This window comes from Schistocerca nitens, chromosome 6, assembly GCF_023898315.1.
Source record: "Schistocerca nitens isolate TAMUIC-IGC-003100 chromosome 6, iqSchNite1.1, whole genome shotgun sequence".
NCBI classification, from domain to species: domain Eukaryota; kingdom Metazoa; phylum Arthropoda; class Insecta; order Orthoptera; family Acrididae; genus Schistocerca; species Schistocerca nitens.
The window spans coordinates 288,326,917-288,348,643 of record NC_064619.1 but is presented as its reverse complement, the minus strand read 5'-3'; the positions used below and the strand labels follow the sequence as shown (position 1 = coordinate 288,348,643).

At 43.5% G+C, this 21,727-nt stretch overlaps 1 protein-coding gene across 1 annotated transcript in view; it reads left to right on the top strand.

The window, feature by feature from the left end:
• The window catches only part of LOC126263325 (uncharacterized), a 31,972-nt gene extending 10,324 nt beyond the window's left edge, over positions 1-21,648 (top strand). Inside the window, exons 2-3 of the mRNA XM_049960414.1 lie at positions 15,200-15,676; positions 21,542-21,648. Coding sequence (XP_049816371.1) covers positions 15,200-15,676; positions 21,542-21,648 — 584 coding nt within the window. The remainder of the gene's footprint in view (positions 1-15,199; positions 15,677-21,541) is intronic.
• The last annotated feature ends 79 nt before the right edge of the window (positions 21,649-21,727 follow it).

Below are 21,727 nucleotides of genomic sequence, written 5' to 3'. Positions count from 1 at the left end.
AAACGTCGTACTGGGCAGATGACGTCTGCTATTCTGACACCAAATGTAGTGGGAACTTCTGCCATCAAAAGTATCAGCAAAACCAAATGTAGCAGGAAGAGGTATTAAGACTCGTCCGAGCTTTCCAAGTGATTTATTGTTTCCAACTACAGTGCCCCGTACCTCTTGATCTGCATCACTGGGTCCCACAATGTTGAGGACACCACTTCGCTGTCTGCTTGGCACAGAATGGCTGCCTCAGCGACCCGTGCAAGCACTGCTGTGAGTTGGACATGTATGGCAGCGGAGTTGCATCGTCATCAAGATGCCAGCAGTTGACTCAGTGGTCTGCGACCCTGCCGACTCAGTGCTGCTCAGTGTGAGCCGCAGGTGGCCAGCTGCGTGCTTCTCGTTGGCGTGGCTAAGATCGCGGCGACAACAAGTGCCCACGATCCGGAGTCCAAATCTGTGGCCCTTGCCTCAGGATGCCTCCGGCATGTGTTGGAAGCTACGAAAACTGCCCCGGTAGCGAGCCATGGAGTGGCACACCATTGGCTGGCTATGGCCCCGCGTCAGCCTCAGAGGGCTGAACCAGCGACTCACCGTGGACTGGAATGCTTGCACCCCATCTTCTGCAGCGTGTAGCTGGTGGTGTGACATGCCCCGCCATTCAGGAGAGCTCCCACACGTGAATGAATCTCGTTAGAAACCCGCACCTATTTATACGCAGCTGTACGCCTCTGTTTTGTCATACGTGTCACTTTGCGTCACGTATTTATAACACACTAGGTTGGCCAGTGGGCCCCTTTTGCTTGTGATTTGCGACATGCGAATCCACTATGTACACCCTTTCAGCAATTTGATGGCCCTGAGGCCTCTATTCTACTTTGCAACTATTGGTATGCAAAACTCACTACAACCCAGCTCGCAACTGGCTGTAACTTAAAGCCAATAGGTTTAATATTAGCTGTCTTATCAATGTCCTCCCATGTGATTGTGTTCTATGGGAAAGCTTTTGCATGTTTTTTCTTGCTACCGATAGTGAGGCTGGAGATCTCGTCACTATAGCTGCATAGAAGCAGAGCAGGATGGTGAAAGCACATTGAGCCACTAAAAGTCACCGCACGGGCTCCAACTCCCATCCATCTAAGATGCTAAATGAATTCTGGTGGACCAAAGGCCTTTGGATGGGCGGAGGATTACTGCAGCAGTGGTAATCTCAATTTCTGCCTGCACAAACAGTGCTGAGGAGGAAGCAGGAGTAGGGGGGGGGAGCAGGGGGGGGGAGCAGGGGGGGGGTATGGAGCAGGGCAGGAATTTGAACATGGACTTGGAGAGGTCTGAGCTGGTGTCAATGAGGTAGGCAGTTGTTTAGGTGTGGTTATGGTGGTCAAGCGTGAAGAGGTTCTGGGAAACTGTTAAACAACCACACTGACTGCAAGGGGAGCCATGAATGCTTTAGCCTTGTGGGTGGTGACCTTGGACCACGTGCGGCAGGATGGACTACATAGAAGTGGGCAGGTGCAAATGAGTGAGGGCAGAAGTTAAGTTTGCCATCTCGCTCATGTTTTGCTGGGAAAGCAACTTGATCCTTGATTGTTTATAGTTTTAACTTTTTTCTATTGCTCAGGTGACTGCAAAAAGGTGGGAATTTAAGGAGATGGGACCTGGATAAACTGAAAGAACGAGAGGTTGTAGAGAGTTTCAGGGAGAGCATAAGGGAACAATTGACAGGAATGCGGGAAAGAAATACAGTAGAAGAAGAATGGGTAGCTCTGAGGGATGAAGTAGTGAAAGCAGCAGACGATCTAGTAGGTAAAAAGACGAGGGCTAATAGAAATCCTTGGGTAACAGAAGAAATATTGAATTTAATTGATGAAAGGAGAAAATATAAAAATGCAGTAAATGAAGCACGCAAAAAGGAATACAAACGTCTCAAAAATGAGATCGACAGGAAGTGCAAAACGGCTAAGCAGGGATGGCTAGAGGACAAATGTAAGGATGTAGAGGCTTGTCTCACTAGGGGTAAGATAGATACTGCCTACAGGAAAATTAAAGAGACCTTTGGAGAGAAGAGAACCACTTGTATGAATATCAAGAGCTCAGATGGAAACCCAGTTCTAAGCAAAGAAGGGAAGGCAGAAAGGTGGAAGGAGTATATAGAGGGTTTATACAAGGGCGATGTACTTGAGAACAATGTTATGGAAATGGAAGAGGATGTAGATGAAGATGAAATGGGAGATACGATACTGCGTGAAGAGTTTGACAGAGCACTGAAAGCCCTGAGTCGAAACAAGGCCCCGGGAGTAGACAACATTCCATTAGAACTACTGACGGCCTTGGGAGAGCCAGTCATGACAAAACTCTACCATCTGGTGAGCAAGATGTATGAGACAGGTGAAATACTCTCAGACTACAAGAAGAATATAATAATTCAAATCCCAAAGAAAGCAGGTGTTGGCAGATGTGAAAATTACCGAACTATCAGTTTAATAAGTCATAGCTGCAAAATACTAACGCGAATTCTTTACAGACGAATGGAAAAACTGGTAGAAGCGGACCTCGGGGAAGATCCGTTTGTATTCCGTAGAAATGTTGGAACACGTGAAGCAATACTAACCTTACGACTTATCTTAGAAGAAAGATTAAGAAAAGGCAAATCTACGTTTCTAGCATTTGTAGACTTAGAGAAAGCTTTTGACAATGTTGACTGGAATACTCTCTTTCACATTCTAAAGGTGGCAGGGGTAAAATACAGGGAGCGAAAGGCTATTTACAATTTGTACAGAAACCAGATGGCAGTTATAAGAGTCGAGGGGCATGAAAGGGAAGCAGTGGTTGGGAAAGAGGTGAGACAGGTTTGTAGCCTATCCCCGATGTTATTCAATTTGTATATTGAGCAAGCAGTAAAGGAAACAAAAGAAAAATTCAGAGTAGGTATTACAATTCATGGAGAAGAAGTAAAAACTTTGAGGTTCGCCGATGACATTGTAATCCTGTCAGAGACTGCAAAGGACTTGGAAGAGCAGTTGAACGGAATGGACAGTGTCTTGAAAAGAGGATATAAGATGAACATCAACAAAAGCAAAACGAGGATAATGGAATGTAGTCAAATTAAATCGGGTGATGCTGAGGGAATTAGATTAGGAAATGAGACACTTAAAGTAGTAAAGGAGTTTTGCTATTTAGGGAGTAAAATAACTGATGATGGTCGAAGCAGAGAGGATATAAAATGTAGACTGGCAATGGCAAGGAAATCGTTTCTGAAGAAGAGAAATTTGTTAACATCGAGTATAGATTTAAGTGTCAGGAAGTCGTTTCTGAAAGTATTTGTATGGAGTGTAGCCATGTGTGGAAGTGAAACATGGACGATAACTAGTATGGACAAGAAGAGAATAGAAGCTTTCGGAATGTGGTGCTACAGAAGAATGCTGAAGATAAGGTGGGTAGATCACGTAACTAATGAGGAGGTATTGAATAGGATTGGGGAGAAGAGAAGTTTGTGGCACAACTTGACTAGAAGAAGGGATCGGTTGGTAGGACATATTTTGAGGCATCAAGGGATCACAAATTTAGCATTGGATGGCAGCGTGGAGGGTAAAAATCGTAGAGGGAGACCAAGAGATGAATACACTAAGCAGATTCAGAAGGATGTAGGTTGCAGTAGGTACTGGGAGATGAAGAAGCTTGCACAGGATAGAGTAGCATGGAGAGCTGCATCAAACCAGTCTCAGGACTGAAGACCACAAAAACAACAGGTACCACTCAGTAATTTGAATAGGGCCTGCAGTTGACAGTGTCACTGCCAAAGCATTAATGAAACCAGCTCATGGGTTCAGCATCAAGTGGGTCCTGGGTTCAGTGGGTGGTAATACAGGTATACTGATGCACACATGGTGGTTGTTATGGTGAGGTGGGGGAGTACCATGGACACTTGAGCCTTGTGGGTGGTGAGTTTGGACCATGTGGTTGGGGGCACAGTGGGGGACACAGAAGCGGGCATGTGCAAATGAGTGAGGGGTGAAGTTAAGTTTACAATCTCGTTCATTTTTGACAACACAAGCTTTTTACTAAGACAGACAAACTACTGCACACTGTATAACAAAAAAAAAAGAAAATATATGATATGTACACAATCTAGGTGTGAATTCCATAGTGCAAGTTCTGTTTATCAATCTCAACACAGGAACAAAACTTCACTAAGATTTTCACAAGATTGAAAGTCAACATAAACACTAAAAATTCGTCCCTAGTGGAGGCTCCGTGTAATGGCAAATGAACGTAAAGAGGGCACATGCCTTCATGTGCAAAGGAAGGTACACAACTGTGTGGTAATTGAATGAGGCAGTCCATGTTGGAGCTTGGAACTGGCACATATCAATGACCAGGGCAGTTACATATGTTTCTGCATGTGAAACTATCAGCCTCTGGAAATTGGAAGGTGGCTCTCCAAAATACCTTAAAAAATAAAGGGAAAACAGCACTGGACTGCAACTTCTCCTACTTAGGAAGCTATGGCACTTGGAAGCTATCTGCCCGAAGCAATGCATGAAGCTGACTCACCAGATACGTCAAGCAGTTATTGTGCAGCATTCCTTGAGTCCTCAGTAAAAGAATTGGTCCAAAACAAAAGCACTGGTTCACAAACCAGAGGAGGATCATTCATGCAGATGCTGCATCGACTGTTCACCTAAGCTTGCCTGCCTGACACATGGACAGGAATTCCAGATGTTAGCACTTGTAGGCAGACTGCAGTAGTAATGTTGGGAGGGGGGGCTTTCCTGTCAGTATGTAACCACTATGGTGCAGGTCCCCCCCATGAACCATGGACCTTGCCGTTGGTGGGGAGGCTTGCGTGCCTCAGCGATACAGATGGCCGTACCGTAGGTGCAACCACAACGGAGGGGTATCTGTTGAGAGGCCAGACAAACATGTGGTTCCTGAAGAGGGGCAGCAGCCTTTTCAGTAGTTGCAGGGGCAACAGTCTGGATAATTGACTGATCTGGCCTTGTAACATTAACCAAAACGGCCTTGCTGTGCTGGTACTGCGAACGGCTGAAAGCAAGGGGAAACTACAGCCGTAAATTTTCCCGAGGACATGCAGCTTTACTGTATGATTATATGATGATGGCGTCCTCCTGGGGAAAATATTCCGGAGGTAAAATAGTCCCCCATTCGGATCTCCGGGCGGGGACTACTCAAGAGGACGTCGTTATCAGGAGAAAGAAAACTGGCATTCTACGGATCGGAGCGTGGAATGTCAGATCCCTTAATCGGGCAGGTAGGTTAGAAAATTTAAAAAAGGAAATGGATAGGTTACAGTTAGATATAGTGGGAATTAGTGAAGTTCGGTGGCAGGAGGAACAAGACTTTTGGTCAGGTGATTACAGGGTTATAAATACAAAATCAAATAGGGGTAACGCAGGAGTAGGTTTAATAATGAATAAAAAAATAGGAGTGCGGGTTAGCTACTACAAACAGCATAGTGAACGGATTATTGTGGCCAAGATAGACACAAAGCCCATGCCTACTACAGTAGTACAAGTTTATATGCCAACTAGCTCTGCAGATGATGAAGAAATTGATGAAATGTATGACGAGATAAAAGAAATTATTCAGGTAGTGAAGGGAGACGAAAATTTAATAGTCATGGGTGACTGGAATTCGTCAGTAGGAAAAGGGAGATAAGGAAACATAGTAGGTGAATATGGATTGGGGGGAAGAAATGAAAGAGGAAGCCGCCTTGTAGAATTTTGCACAGAGCATAACTTAATCATAGCTAACACTTGGTTCAAGAATCATAAAAGAAGGTTGTATACCTGGAAGAATCCTGGAGATACTAAAAGGTATCAGATAGATTATATAATGGTAAGACAGTGATTTAGGAACCAGGTTTCAAATTGTTAGACATTTCCAGGGGCAGATGTGGATTCTGACCACAATCTATTGGTTATGAACTGCAGATTGAAACTGAAAAAACTGCAAAAAGGTGGGAATTTAAGGAGATGGGACCTGGATAAACTGAAAGAACCAGAGGTTGTAGAGTGTTTCAGGGAGAGCATAAGGGAACAATTGACAGGAATGGGGGAAAGAAATACAGTAGAAGAAGAATGGGTAGCTCTGAGGGATGAAGTAGTGAAGGCAGCAGAGGATCAAATAGGTAAAAAGACGAGGGCTAATAGAAATCCTTGGGTAACAGAAGAAATATTGAATTTAATTGATGAAAGGAGAAAATATAAAAATGCAGTAAATGAAGCAGGCAAAAAGGAATAAAAACGTCTCAAAAATGAGATCGACAGGAAGTGTAAAATGGCTAAGCAGGGGTGGCTAGAGGACAAATGTAAGGATGTAGAGGCTTGTCTCACTAGGGCTAAGATAGATACTGCCTACAGGAAAATTAAAGAGACCTTTGGAGAGAAGAGAACCACTTGTATGAATATCAAGAGCTCAGATGGAAACCCAGTTCTAAGCAAAGAAGGGAAGGCAGAAAGGTGGAAGGAGTATATAGAGGGTTTATACAAGGGCGATGTACTTGAGGACAATATTATGGAAATGGAAGAGGATGTAGATGAAGATGAAATGGGAGATAAGATACTGCGTGAAGAGTTTGACAGAGCACTGAAAGACCTGAGTCGAAACAAGGCCCCGGGAGTAGACAACATTCCATTAGAACTACTGATGGCCTTGGGAGAGCCAGTCGTGACAAAAATCTACCATCTGGTGAGCAAGATGTATGAGACAGGCGAAATACCCACAGACTTCAAGAAGAATATAATAATTCCAATCCCAAAGAAAGCAGGTGTTGACAGATGTGAAAATTACCGAACTATCAGTTTAATAAGTCATAGCTGCAAAATACTAACGCGAATTCTTTACAGACGAATGGAAAAACTGGTAGAAGCGAACCTCGGGGAAGATCAGTTTGGATTCTATAGAAATGTTGGAACACGTGAGGCAATACTAACCTTACGACGTATCTTAGAAGAAAGATTAGAAAAGGCAAACTTACGTTTCTAGCATTTGTAGACTTAGAGAAAGCTTTTGACAATGTTAACTGGAATACCCTAATTTCAATTTATGAAGGTGGCAGGGGTAAAATACAGGGAGCGAAAGGCTATTTACAATTTGTACAGAAACCAGATGGCAGTTATAAGAGTCGAGGGGCATGAAAGGAGTGAGACGGGGTTGTAGCCTCTCCCCGATGTTATTCAATCTGTATATTGAGCAAGCAGTAAAAGAAACAAAAGAAAAATTCGGAGTAGGTATTAAAATTCATGGAGAAGAAGTAAAAACTTTGAGGTTCGCCGATGACATTCTAATTCTGTCAGAGACAGCAATGGACTTGGAAGAGCAGTTGAACGGAATGGACAGTGTCTTGAAAGGAGGATATAAGATGAACATCAACAAAAGCAAAACGAGGATAGTGGAATGTAGTCGAATTAAATCGGGTGATGCTGAGGGGATTAGATTAGGAAATGAGACACTTAAAGTAGTAAAGGAGTTTTGCTATTTAGGGAGTAAAATAACTGATGATGGTCGAAGCAGAGAGGATATAAAATGTAGACTGGCAATGGCAAGGAAATCGTTTCTGAAGAAGAGAAATTTGTTAACATCGAGTATAGATTTAAGTGTCAGGAAGTCGTTTCTGAAAGTATTTGTATGGAGTGTAGCCATGTATGGAAGTGAAACATGGACGATAACCAGTTTGGACAAGAAGAGAATAGAAGCTTTCGAAATGTGGTGCTACAGAAGAATGCTGAAGATAAGGTGGGTAGATCACGTAACTAATGAGGAGGTATTGAATAGGATTGGGGAGAAGAGAAGCTTGTGGCACAACTTGACTAGAAGAAGGGATCGGTTGGTAGGACATGTTTTGAGGCATCAAGGGATCACAAGATGAAGAAGCTTGCACAGGATAGGGTAGCATGGAGAGCTGCATCAAACTAGTCTCAGGACTGAAGACCACAACAACAACAATATGGTGCAGGTAGTTTTGGAGTGCATCTAGATGAGACTGTGAGGGCAGGGTCATCTGCTAGGGCTTACTGTGAGACTCACAAAATTTAGAATTTTCGGAAGGTGCCATAGGTTTACGTCTGCCATGGATCTGAAACAATACAGAAACCCACCACGGAAAAGAAATATGATGATTTCGTAGTGAAGAAAAAATGTACCCTAGACTCCAGTAGGGGGCATGTCCCTTTTGTGTCCCCTTTATGGACACTTATGTGTGGAGTGCTTTTGTTAAACTATAACCTAAGCCTCCAATGAGTATAAAAAGAAACATTCGAAAATGGAATTCAGTGTTTCTGCATCAGTTTGTTACCCTTCATTTTGATAGCTGCTTAACCTATGCACGCCAGGAGATTAACTATGGTGCAGATCACACCCTTAACATATGAGCAGAATATTTTGGTGTTTGTGAATACTGTTTAAATGTGTTCCTGCAAAGCTACATGATGAAATGTAGTGATTTGAGAATTTCTGTGTAAATTGTTGAACCACTCAGCTTTCTACCATCTCGAACACACGATATTCTGGATATGATATAGTAGAATCCCACCTATTGCATGTCACATGTTTGTGTGTGCATGTTTAAAATCTGTCATGGGAAGAAAGTAGATATGGCGGTCGGACGGCACCGACAAGTACCTGTCGGGCAATCCATATATTTTTTAGAATGTGTGTAAGGAAGAACCATAGAGTTTATATGCAGCTCTGTGCTTATTGTGTCATTGACTATTGTTATTAAAACAAGAACAGTTGAAAAAGTACTCTTGAAGACTCTTGACGCAATCTTGTTAGAGGCAAGATTCATTTTATTATTCATTTTAAGATAGGTCATGGTATCCAAGCCAACTTTCTTTTAACTGTAACAATTTGTTTCTAATGTCCGACTTTATGAGAGACTTGCAGGAAGTTACATATTCATGTGGAAAGTGAGATTTTTCTTGTGTATGGAGGGCAAATACATCATTAATTAATTAAAAGTAAAGTTTGTATGTCTACTTATTTCATAAGTAGGAAGAGTCTAAAAATTTATGTACATAGCATTATTCGACGGAGAAGAAGTCAAGAGGTTTTCCAGCAGCCAGCTATTCAGTAAAGAAGAGTGGCTGCAAATTCCAAGTAAGTCATCTCGTAAAGAAGTGGAAGGTTGGTTTGGGGGAATAAGCTGATATAACCCAGATCCACAAACACACACTTTAAGTCATCAGAATGTTAGAGAAGAATCACACGTTTTCTCATTCAGCATCTTTCTATTTATAGTGTTATGCTTTGTTTTACACTTATTGCACAGCAGTTGGTGTTTCATTAGAATGATGTAGCAAGAAATCAAGCAAATGATGCAATTAGACATATGAAAATGGTACTGGGTAAGTTAAATGACACTAAAACAATTGTTGTCAACATTCCACAGAGGCATGATCTTATGAAACAGTCTATCGTGAACCGGGAAGTTCATAAAACAAATGATAGGATTAAAGCTCTATGTAGTACATTTCAGAATGTTTCTCTAGTAGATGTCAGCTATCTAGAAAGGGAGCTGCACACATCTCACGGTCTGCACATGAACAAAAGAGCAAAAAGATTGTTAGTAGCAAAGTTCTTGAGGAAGTCAGGTGACATTGTTCACAAAGTGATGAAAAGAGGTCCATTGCCATGGGGTGGTACAACCCACCTCAACAAAACCTGCCACACCACCAGCCACCGCTGGCAAGCCAGGGAAACTTGTAAAGCCTATTGGCTTCATTGCTAGTCCAAAATTATCCTCTAAGGTCCAGCAGGTAAAACTCAGCCTTAAAATCATACACCAGAATCTTGGTAGCCTTAGAAATAAGCATAATGATCTAGATGTAATTTCACAGACTGACAAACCCGATATATTAGTTGTAACTGAACATTGGTACAATGAAGCTCTGATTAGCATTAGTCAACCACTGTGTATGAAATGCTGCACAGCCTTCAGTAGAAAAGACAAGACTGGGGGAGGTGTAGCAATTTTCACTGTAAATGAAAGTAATTTTAATGTTATTGATGTGAGTGCCTTCTGCTTGGAAGGAATCTCAGAATTTGCTGCAATAAATCTAAAATGCGTTAGAGATAACATAACAGTTATCGGTGTTTACAGGCCACCTGCAGCAAATACAGATACCTTTTTTGTAAATCTTTCTGACTTGCTTGTATATATAGACACAACATTTTCTGGGCCAAATGGTCATGTAAATATTATAGTTACAGGGGATATATAGATTTATTAACAAATGATGTCAGCACCAAAAAGTTACATTGACTGTGTGATGAATTTAACCTGACCCCACTCATTCGGGAACCCACTAGAGAAACTGGCAATAGTAAAACATGTCTTGACAACATAATAACAAACATGACCCACCTATCCCACAGTGCATCGGTTTTAAAACTAGCCATCTCAGATCACCATGTGGTACAGCTTAAATTGGAGCTCCATGAGGCCCCCACTGTCACTGTTGTATCCTAGCCAGTACTGCCACCCGAGCCCGCTGCCAAAAGGTTGGCAGCATCAAAGTCCGGACGCCGTCCGCATAAGCAGCGCCAGCGAGACAGGAAATCGCCGCAAGGCTGCGCGCGCCACCGCTGGCTTCTGGTTTCTTAAGTGCTGGAGTCGCGAGCGCTAGGACAGTTCTGTATTCGCCGCTCAGTTGTATACTCGCCACCTAATTGTGTACTTGCTAGTCAGTTGTGTGTTCATCGCAGCAGAGTTGTCGTTTGTCGTCAGCCGACGCTGACCTGACCTAGCCGCTCCGACTCGAACTAGACAGATCTCTGCAGACACGGAGTTCACTACTGTGTTTTTGTATCTTCGTTAATAAAGATAAGTACCGACTTTTATTTAATCAGAGTGTTGGGTTTTCATCTTTCTGTTCACTGTTCCAGCGGACCGGTCGGCCCGCTATTAAAAGTGTGGCGGTGACTTCGTAAGCCGTTTCTACAGCGAACTGTTTGTCGCTACGAACGCCGCCACAAAACTGGCGACGAGGGCTTCCGAACTCGTGTGCAGGGCTGGTTTAACTTGTTTCTGGTTATACTAATTATAGCGATAAAATTTTGGGGGCTGGTTTAATTTGTGTTCACTATGTCTGCCGAATTACAACAGTTGATCTTGTTACAGAGTCAGCAAATACAAAGTCTGGTGGAAGCAATCGCCAAACAAGCGGCTAATCCTCCAACACAAAAGGAACAAGCACAGGCAGCACCGCCTTTCCGCGCTTTTGATGCATCCAGAGAAGAATGGCGAGAATATTTCGCGCAGTTGCAGGCGCACATGACAGTCTACAAAATCACGGGTACTGAGCGGCAGCTTTATTTAATTTCCACTGCAGGCGTGGAAGTCTATCGACTACTTTGTAAGTTGTTCCCGGAATCCAAGCCAGAAGCTTTAGACTATGACGTTGTTGTTAACAAGCTTGCTGAGTATTTCGAGTCGCGAGTTCATGTGGCAGCAGCCAGATTCAGGTTCTTCAGATTAAAGAAACTGCCACATCAATCTAATAAACAGTGGTTAACAGATTTACGGGGCCTCACCCGTCAGTGCCGATTTAATTGTGTGTGTGGAGCTTCCTACAGTGATGTCATGTTACGAGACGCTATTACTCAAAACATTGCAGATTCTCGTATTCGTGCTGCTATCTTAAAGTTGCCTGACCCGTCATTAGAGACTGTGATGAACATTATTGAAGCCCAAGATACTTTTGACTATGCTGAGTGTGAGTTAGATCAGCCATGTATTTCTCAAATTGCCTGTGCTAAGCAAGTTATGTCACGCCCGCGGCCCCACCGGCAGAGTCAGACTGTAAACACTAGCCGGCCGCGTCATGTTAAACACATTCGTCAGCCGCGTGTGCAAAATGATAGAGTTAAGTCTTGCCCTAAGTGTGTTCTTGCTCATCCTCGTGAACGTTGCCCGTTAAGAAACGCGGTTTGTCACTTTTGTCAAAGGAAAGGACACATCCAGACTGTTTGTTTGCGTAAACGCAAGAACGATTCTAGTGCTGCCCAGCCCATGGATATTCATGTTCTTCAAAGCCATCCCGCCCAGAAGGTCGTGTTTAAAGACTCTTCCACGGTTCGTGTGGGTAATAAACTTGTTCGCAATAAGCCACCCACCCAGCCCTCTGCTATGCGACTCAAGCGTAATTCAAACGCTGTAAAAAGTACTGTACAGACTGCAAGTGAAGCGGGAGTTGTTGTTCCACCCGCCCAACCCACGAGTTGTCGTAAGCAGCGAACACGCGCTAAACGCGCTGATTTTGTGTCTTCCGCCTCCGCTGCACCGATCCAGAGACAGTGTAATAAACTGTGACGCTACGCATCCAGGATAAGACCTTCAATTTTCAATTAGACACTGGTGCGTCGGTGACTCTCATAAATAGTGCTACGTACGTGGCTATCGGCCGCCCTAAACTTTCAGCGGCAAAACATTCTTTGGCTACTTATAGTGGAGAACAAATTCCTGTGTTAGGTGTATGTAGCGTGCCAGCCACATTCCGTGGCAATACAAAAACAGTGCTCCGCGCTACAGACAGTGTAAACATTTTCGGATTAGACTGTTTTGACTTGTTTGGCCTGTCTATCCAAGACAATGTGTTGCAAATTAATTCTGTTGTTGTTCCTCAAGACAGCATAACCGCTTTGTGTAAACAATACGGTGACATATTTAAAGACGAACTAGGTTGTGCTGCGAACTTTGCCGCTCATATTACGTTAAAAGATAATGCTCAGCCTCGATTTTTTCGTGCTCGTCCAGTGCCTCACGCCCTCCGGGCACCTGTAGCAGATGAACTTCGTCGTTGGCAAAACAACGGTGTTATTCAACCCGTTTCAGCGAGCCAGTGGGCTTCTCCCTTAGTTATTATAAAGAAACCGTCTGGCAAGTTACGTTTGTGTGCTGATTTTAAGTCGACAGTCAATCCTCAGACTGTCATTGATTCTTTTCCTTTGCCTAGACCGGACGAGCTGATGGATAAGTTAGGGGACGCTCGTTTCTTTTCCAAAATTGATCTCCGTGAAGCATATTTGCAATTGCCCCTCGACGAGCAATCACAACAGTATTTTGTCATAAACACGTCGTTGGGGTTGTTCCGTTTTCTGCGTTTGCCTTTTGGTTGTGCGTCAGCTCCAGCTGTTTTTCAGCGTTTTTTGTCACAACTTCTGGCTAATGTGCCCTCGTGTTGCAACTATTTAGACGATATTGTTGTGTCCGGTCGGACGCCTGCTGAACATTTCCGTAATTTGGAGTGTTTGTTTACAGTGTTGTCTCAGGCAGGCCCACGTTGCAACATCGATAAATGTTCATTTTTCCTTACGGAGATGGAGTATCTGGGACATGTTATTAATGCTCAAGGCATTCATCCCTCCCAGTCACACTTAGCAGCTATTCGTGATTTGCCCGCCCCTCGCAATCTGTATGAATTGCAAGCAGTTCTTGGCAAATTGACATATTATATTAGGTTTATACCTAATGCTTCACAGATTGCTGCACCGTTGCATCGTCTCCGCCGTAAGAATGTTCCGTTTGTGTGGTCAGCTGATTGCCAATCAGCCTTTCAGCAGCTTAAAGAGGCTTTATTGAATGATCGTTGTCTGGTCCATTACGACCCTAACAAGCCTCTGGTGTTAGCTTGTGATGCCTCTTCTTTCGGCCTCGGTGCTGTGTTGTCTCACCGAGTCGGTAACACCGAACGTCCTATTGCGTTCGCCTCTAAATTGCTAAACAAAGCTCAGTGTAATTATAGCCAATTGGACAAGGAAGCGTTGGCTATTGTGTTCGGTGTCACAAAATTCCATCACTACCTCTATGGTAGACCATTCTATTTAGTAACAGATCACAAGCCCCTGACGTCACTGTTTCATCCGTCTAAACCAGTTCCTCAGCGGACAGCTCAGAGACTCCAACGTTGGGCTCTTTTGTTATCACAATACCAATATGAGATACTGCATCGCCCTACAGCTCAGCATGCAAACGCTGACGCGCTTTCTAGATTGCCGATTGCTGCGGATGATGTCTTCGATTCCTCTGACGACTCTTGCCATCAGATTGACGCCGATGAGCATCAATCCCTCCGGGATTTTCCGATTGATTATCGTCAGGTGGCACGTGAGACAGCTACGGATCCTCATCTGAGTTTACTATTACGTTTTGTTCAACGTGGTTGGCCGTCCAGGGCAAAGGACATATCGGATCCTGTGGTTCGTCGCTATTATCCGCAGCGTCATCTGTTGTCCGTTTCGCACGGAGTTTTGCTGTTACGCACCGAGAATGACCAGCTTCGTGTAGTGGTTCCCCAAGTGCTCCAATCCAAGGTCCTCGACTTGTTGCATCAAGGTCATTGGGGAGTGGTCCGCACCAAGCAGCTTGCCCGCCGTCATTGTACATGGATCGGTATTGATAAGCAGATTACGCAGATGTCTACAGATTGTTCGACGTGTGCTGAACACCAAGCTGCTCCGCCTCACCGCTATTTTGAGTGGGCACGCCCTGCCGGTCCCTGGCAGCGAGTACATATTGACTTCGCTGGTCCATATTGGAATTCTCGTTGGCTCATCGTGATAGATGCATTTAGTAATTTTCCGTTTGTTGTGCCCATGCAGTCTACAACGTCTGCACACACTATACAGGCGTTGACTTCAATTTTTTGTATTGAGGGTCTTCCAGAAGTTTTAGTGTCTGACAATGGTCCACAATTTACCTCTGCTGAATTTGAAAGTTTTTGTTCTGCCAATGGCATTCGCCATGTTCTTACTCCGCCGTTCCACCGTCAATCGAATGGTGCAGCGGAACGTTTTATACGCACATTCAAGGATCATATGGACCGCCTTCGTGCTACGCACTCTCGTCAGCAGGCCCTCATCACGTTCCTGTCGTCGTACCGGACCACGCCACGCGACGGCCCTTCGCCTGCGGAGCTTCTCCACGGCCGTCGTCATCGCACCCTACTACGGTTGTTGCACCCCCCGGATCGACCCGCCGCTTCTGAGCATCGCACGCGTTTTCAGGGCAACGACGCCGTTTTTTTCAGAGTTTATCGCGGTCGCCGTCGTTGGGAACGTGGTATCGTGATAAGTGTCCAGGGTCGCGGTTTTTATACTGTTCACGGTGCTACTGGGGTGCGCAGGAGGCATCAGAACCAGTTGCGCCGCGCTGGCCGCCCGGATTCTGCCGCTCGTTCTTTGTCCACAGATTTGGTCCGCGGCTTGTTCCAGCCGCGCCTTCCGACTTCGCTGCCGCCCCCAGGGCAGCAGCAGCAGCCGTCGCCGCTACCACGCCGACAGCCCGTCCCGTTGTTGCCTCCCGCGCAGCTTCATCCGGGAGCGCCCCAGGTGGTTGCTCCAGCGCCTGCGGTCTCTCTTCAGTCGCCACCGCCTTCGGAGTTGATGGACGTCGACCTCTCAGCCGGGCCGCCTTCCCAAGCGGTGGCTGTGCAGCCTGTCCTGCAGCCGCTTTCCTTGGGCACCCCCAAGGAGTCTGACACCGCAGCACCTAGTCCGGCGCCCACTCGGCAGCCGTCGACACAGCGTCAGGAGACGCTGCCTCTCTTCGTGGGTCCCGACGCCCCGTCGCGTCCAGTACCAGAAGCTGCGCCCGTGGTCACAGGCGTGCACCCTGACCTCGGTTTTCAGTCGGTGTTTCCCGAGGCCCCGCGCAGCCAATGCTGGGGTGCGGACCGGGGACTGACACCGACAACAGTCTCCGCCCCGGTCTCTTCTGCTACGCCTGCGGCCAGACCCCTCCCCCGCCGTCGACGCTCGCCACGTCATTATTCAACGACGGTGCGGCGTTTTGGGGGGGGAGGAGTGTTGTATCCTAGCCAGTACTGCCACTCGAGCCCGCTGCCAAAAGGTTGGCAGCATCAAAGTCCGGACGCCGTCCGCATAAGCAGCGCCAGCGAGACAGGAAATCGCCGCAAGGCTGCGCGCGCCACCGCTGGCTTCTGGTTTCTTAAGCGCTGGAGTCGCGAGCGCTAGGACAGTTCTGTATTCGCCGCTCAGTTGTATACTCGCCACCTAATTGTGTACTTGCTAGTCAGTTGTGTGTTCATCGCAGCAGAGTTGTCGTTTGTCGTCAGCCGACGCTGACCTGACCTAGCCGCTCCGACTCGAACTAGACAGATCTCTGCAGACACGGAGTTCACTACTGTGTTTCTGTATCTTCGTTAATAAAGATAAGTACCGACTTTTATTTAATCAGAGTGTTGGGTTTTCATCTTTCTGTTCACTGTTCCAGCGGACCGGTCGGCCCGCTATTAAAAGTGTGGCGGTGACTTCGTAAGCCATTTCTACAGCGAACTGTTTGTCACTACGAATGCCGCCACAAAAGTCACCACAAAGCAACAGTTTGTAACTAAAAGAATAATGTACAATGACAACATAAATAGACTAAACTACATGCTAGCACAAATAAAATGGTTTGAAAATAATAGTTTTTCGTATGATAGCTTTACTGCCGATTTCTATTACTGCTTTGATACCACATGTCCAGTTGTAATCACAAAAATGAAACAAACAAAAAATATAAACAAAAATATTTGGGTAAATAGTAATGTCACTGAAGCGAGGGAAAAATTAAAACTACTCCACAGTGCAATGCTGAATAATAGAGAGATTCCTGAGCTAAAGGAAACCTTCAAAATATATCAAGCACACTATAAGAACTTACTCACACAGACCAGGAGCAACTATGTTGCAAATAAGCTTCAAAACTCACACAATGTAACTGCTGGCATCTGAGCAGTCATAAACAGTTTTAGAACCTGCAATGACAAATCCTGTATGGACTTTGCTATTAACCACAATGGCATGCTCATAAAAGACCAACTGGAAATTGTAAATATTTTTAATGAATAGTTTTCTTCCGTAGGGGAAGCCATAAATGACAAACATAAAAACATGCACTACAGTTTTAAAGGTAATACGTGTGACCATAGTATATATCTAGCCCCCACAAACTGTGCAGAAATAATGGGCATCATTAGCTCTCTAAAACTCTCTAAATCAGCTGGGCATGATGGCCTAAATATTAATGTTTTAAAAGCCTGTAGCCAAAATGTCTCTGTACCTCTGTCTGTAGCAGTCAACAATATAATAGAATCAGGCACCTTTCCAGACAGACTAAAAATAGCACAGGTAACACCCATTTTTAAGAAAGGTGACAACAACAAAGTAGAAAACTACACACCAGTCTTAATCCTTCCTGTCTTTTCCAAAATAGTTGAGAAAATTTTATACAACAGGATTATAAACTTTCTTGACAAACACAACCTGATGTTCAAAAATCAAAATGAATTCCTAAAGGGTAAATCAACTAGCACTGCAGCTGCTCAACTAATTGAAGAGGAACATGTGGCATGCGTATACCTAGACCTGGGAAAAGCCTTTGATTGTGCGAATGTTGACATCCTATTAGACAAGCTATGGAACATGGGCATTAGAGGCGCTGCTTATGACCTAATAAAGTGTTATATGAGCAATAGAAAACAGTTTGTTCTACTTAAAACGGAAAGTGGTGTCTACAAATCAGAGATCACTGGCACAAAATATGGTGTGCCCCAGGGCTTGATGTTGGGCCCCCTTCTGTTCTTGACCTATGTAAATGATATTAAATACTGTACTATAAATTCCAAAATTGTTCTGTATGCCAATGACATGTCCATTGTGTGTAAAAAGGAATCATGTAATAAACCAGAGGCCGAGTGTAATAATGTGACAAAATAAATTGTTCAGTTTTTTAATGAAAGCCACTTAAATGTAAGCACCAGTAAAACATGTTTGATGGAGTTTAACAAAAGTAGTTTGAATAATGAAATTAAATTATACATGGGCAACAAATTGGTAAAGAAAGAGTCTAGTGTAAAATTCCTTGGCATAACAATCCAAAGCAACCTGAAATGGGACACACATATTGACTCCCTAGCAACTAAGTTGTCAAAAAATATATTTGCCATCAGTACTATTAGCAAGTTCTGCAGAGACACTGTAGTCCTAAAGACTGCATACCATGCTCTTTTCTCCTCTCACTTGAACTACGGTGTTGAAATTTGGGGGGGGGGGGGGGGGGGCAATAACCAAAGCTAATCTAGATAAGCTACTCATTCTTCAAAAAAGAGGTGTGAGGATAATCTGTGGAGCAAAATATAGGGAATCTTGTCGCAACTTGTTTCCAAAAATAGAGGTGTTAACTGTTATAAACATACACATTGTAAAAGCCATATTGCTTGTGAAAAGACTGCACCCAAACACTTATTCAGATTTCCACCAGTACAATACTAGAAATAATGAAAGATTTTACATTGGCAGCCACAGAACAGCACTTTGCAAAAAGGTGCCTCAGTACGCAGATATAAAATTAGCTAATGCACTGCCTGGTGCAGTCATGGCTCTTCCTATAATTAAACTGAAACATCAGCTTAAGAATTTTTTAGTAAAACACCCTTTCTACACATTAGAAGAGTACCATACTTACATGAAGAACAACAAATGCTTTGTGAAATTCTGTGAATAGAAATCAGTAAACATGTTATTGTAATTTTGTTGTAAATTAATGACGTATTCAGAAGAATATGTCTTGTGTATTGTACAAATAACTTTAATCATTACTGTTTCTTTGTACATGTACAGTGTACCATTCGATGTTGAATAAAGCTATTATTATTATTATTATTATTATTATTATCATTACTATTAATATAATTTTTCTAACAAAGACTTTACACCTAGAAGGGTCTATCCTGTCATGAACTAGGAAACTAGGAGAGACAGAAAAACAAACAAATGGATCAGGAAACAAAATGAGGTAAGTTATATAATGATGGTCATAATGAAAATGAAATGGTGTTTGGTGAGACATTTAGCTGGACAAAAGGATGGAAGTTTGGCGTGTGAAGTTCTAAGCTGGAACCCAAGAGATAAGACAATGTGTAGATTCCACAATTTGCATTTTACATGACTAAAGTGTGCAGCAGGGGCTACGTTTATAGTATCACATTTAGGATTTCTCTCTGAAATGCATGAGAAAGAATTATTGCATACAGATATCCCTCTGTGAGAGCAGTTATTAGTTTATGTTCACTGGGCTGAGGGTGTATGGAGGCAGAGACTTTTGGCAGAATGTACATGCCTCACATTTGCTTCGGTCATGGCTAAGACTGTGATTACTGCAGGAATTCAGGTATGAATGCCTGCCTTTCTGATGATGGTCAAATGCTGCTTTTGCAGTGGATTATCTGACTGTAGATGTTCCAGTGGTAAAGCACCTGATGTATGACTCTTGGTCTGGCAAACAGTTTTAATTTGTCAGGAAGTTTCACTCAAGGAGTACTTTTGAAAAGAGCTCCCATCTCAGAGCATCTACAGTACATCTAAATATATACTAAATTCATAGCAGAGGGTACTCTGGACCATTGTTAGTCGTTTGCTCTCCTACTCCACATGGAAATGGAGTGAGAGTAAAATGAACATCTATGTGCTTCTGTATGAGTTCTGATTTCGTTTATCTTGTCTTTGTTGTTTTTATGCAAGAAGTATGATGGTGGTGATAGGATCATTCTGTCACAAATGCCAGTTCTCTAAACTTTCTCAACAGTGTTTCACAAGAAGAACATCTACCCTTCATGGGATCCTATTTTTGAGTTCATGGTACATTTACATAATACTCACTTGTAGCTGAACATAGGCCTACCAGTAACAAATCTAGCTGCAGGCCTCTGAATTGCTTCAATGTCTTCCTTTAATATGACCTGACGGGAGTCTAAAACACTAAAGGAGTAAAATGAAATTTTCACTCTACAGTGGAGTGACATGAAACTTCCTGGCAGTTTAAAACTGTGTGCCAGACAGAGACTCGAACTTGGGCCCTTTGCCTTTAGTGGGCAAGTGCTCTACCATCTGAGCTACCCAAGCATGACTCACAATCCATTGCAGGAGAGCTTCTGTGATGTTTGGAAGGTAGGAGGCGAGGTACTGGCAGAAGTGAAGCTGTGAGGACGGGTCGTGAGTTGTGCTTGGGTAGCTCTGATGGTAGAGCAGTTGCCCGCGAAAGGCAGAGGTCCTGAGTTTGAGTCTTGGTCCAGCACACAGTTTTAATCTGCCAGGAAGTTTCACTCAGAGTAGCTACTTTTGAAAACACCACACAAGTGTTCACAGGTGGTCTGCTTTATAGATGGATTACACTTTCCAAGAATTATCCCAGTAAACTGATTTTAACCATTCATCTTCTGTACAACCAACCTTACATGCTTGTTCTAGTTTATATTGGTTTTCACAATTATGCCAAGATACTTAATAGCTGTGACTGTGTCAAGGAGCACACCATTGCTACTGTATTTGAATACTACAGAATTGTTTTTCTGATTCATCTCCATTAACTTATATTTTCCCATATTTAAAGCAAAGTGACATTCATGTCACAAAATGGAAATTCTGTGCAAGTCCCTTGTAACCTCTGACAGTCACTGAAAGATGACACTTACGTGTGCACTACAATTTCATCAGCAAACTGTTGCAGACTGCTGCTACCCATATCCATCGGATCAGTTACTTTTATAGAGAACAAGAGGGGTCACTTTAACAGTTCCCTGGGGTACTCATAATGATATCTTTGTCCCTGATGAATACTCACTGCCCAGGACTTACGTAGTCTTTGAGCTACTCACAAGTCTGGAACATCTACCATATGCTCCGATATTCATTAACAATCTGCAGTGCGGCACTGTGTCAAATGCTTTCAAGAAATCTAGGAATATAGAATCTGCCTGTTGTCCTTCATCCCTCTTTACAGGATATTGTGTATTTTCAAAAAACAAAACAATGGGAAGTCCAGGGTGGAATAACAACAATATTATGAAAAGGATAGATTGCTACCCACCAAATAGAGGAGACATTGAGTTACACACATGCAGAATGAAAAAAAACTGCTACACATTTAAGCTTTTGACAAAAAGGTCTTCTTCTGAAGTAGAAAACACACACATTCACATAAGAACAACCCAAACACACATGATCACTGTCCTGACTGCTGTGGCTTGGGACTTTCTGCAGGGCGAATTGTAATAAATGCAAGCTAACTAAGCAAGGGGTCAATGCTGAAGAGTACACTTAGTAAAACTGAACTGGAATTCCATCTGGACTTTGCAGTTTTTGGCTGGGCAATAAATCACATTTTGTCTAATGTACGATTCTCTAATCACAGAGTCTCCTGGTGGAAACATCTGGTGGATGTGGAATAGACAATAATGTTGCCTATCAAGAAGTCTCAGAAGGGCCATTAACACTCAAGATTCTCTCACGTAAACTTGCACTTGGGCAAACGTCTGTTATCCAGGCCCCATATGACTGTCCTGGCTTCTTGGCTAACTGGTAGAATTATAGTCTGGCAGCAGTGCGTACCTTTTCTTGTGATGCTATAAACTATCAAACTTGAAGATTTCAATTTGAGACAATACTGCTGGACATGTTAGTGGTGTTAACTTCTTCAAAACTCATACATAACTGGATCATGTACTTGATAAGCCCTGAATTGATAAAGCAGTCACTTCTCTTATGATCCCTAGTCCTCCAACACTAGTTGGAATGAAGGAAGCACAGTGGCTGTGGGTGGATTTACAGCTAGCAACTGCTGGTGAACCAATAAGCTAGTAACTGTGCTGCAATCTTACTCAGCAGCTCTTTTGTTGTTTCTGTTCTGTGCATTACAATGTGCACAAACAGATTTTAT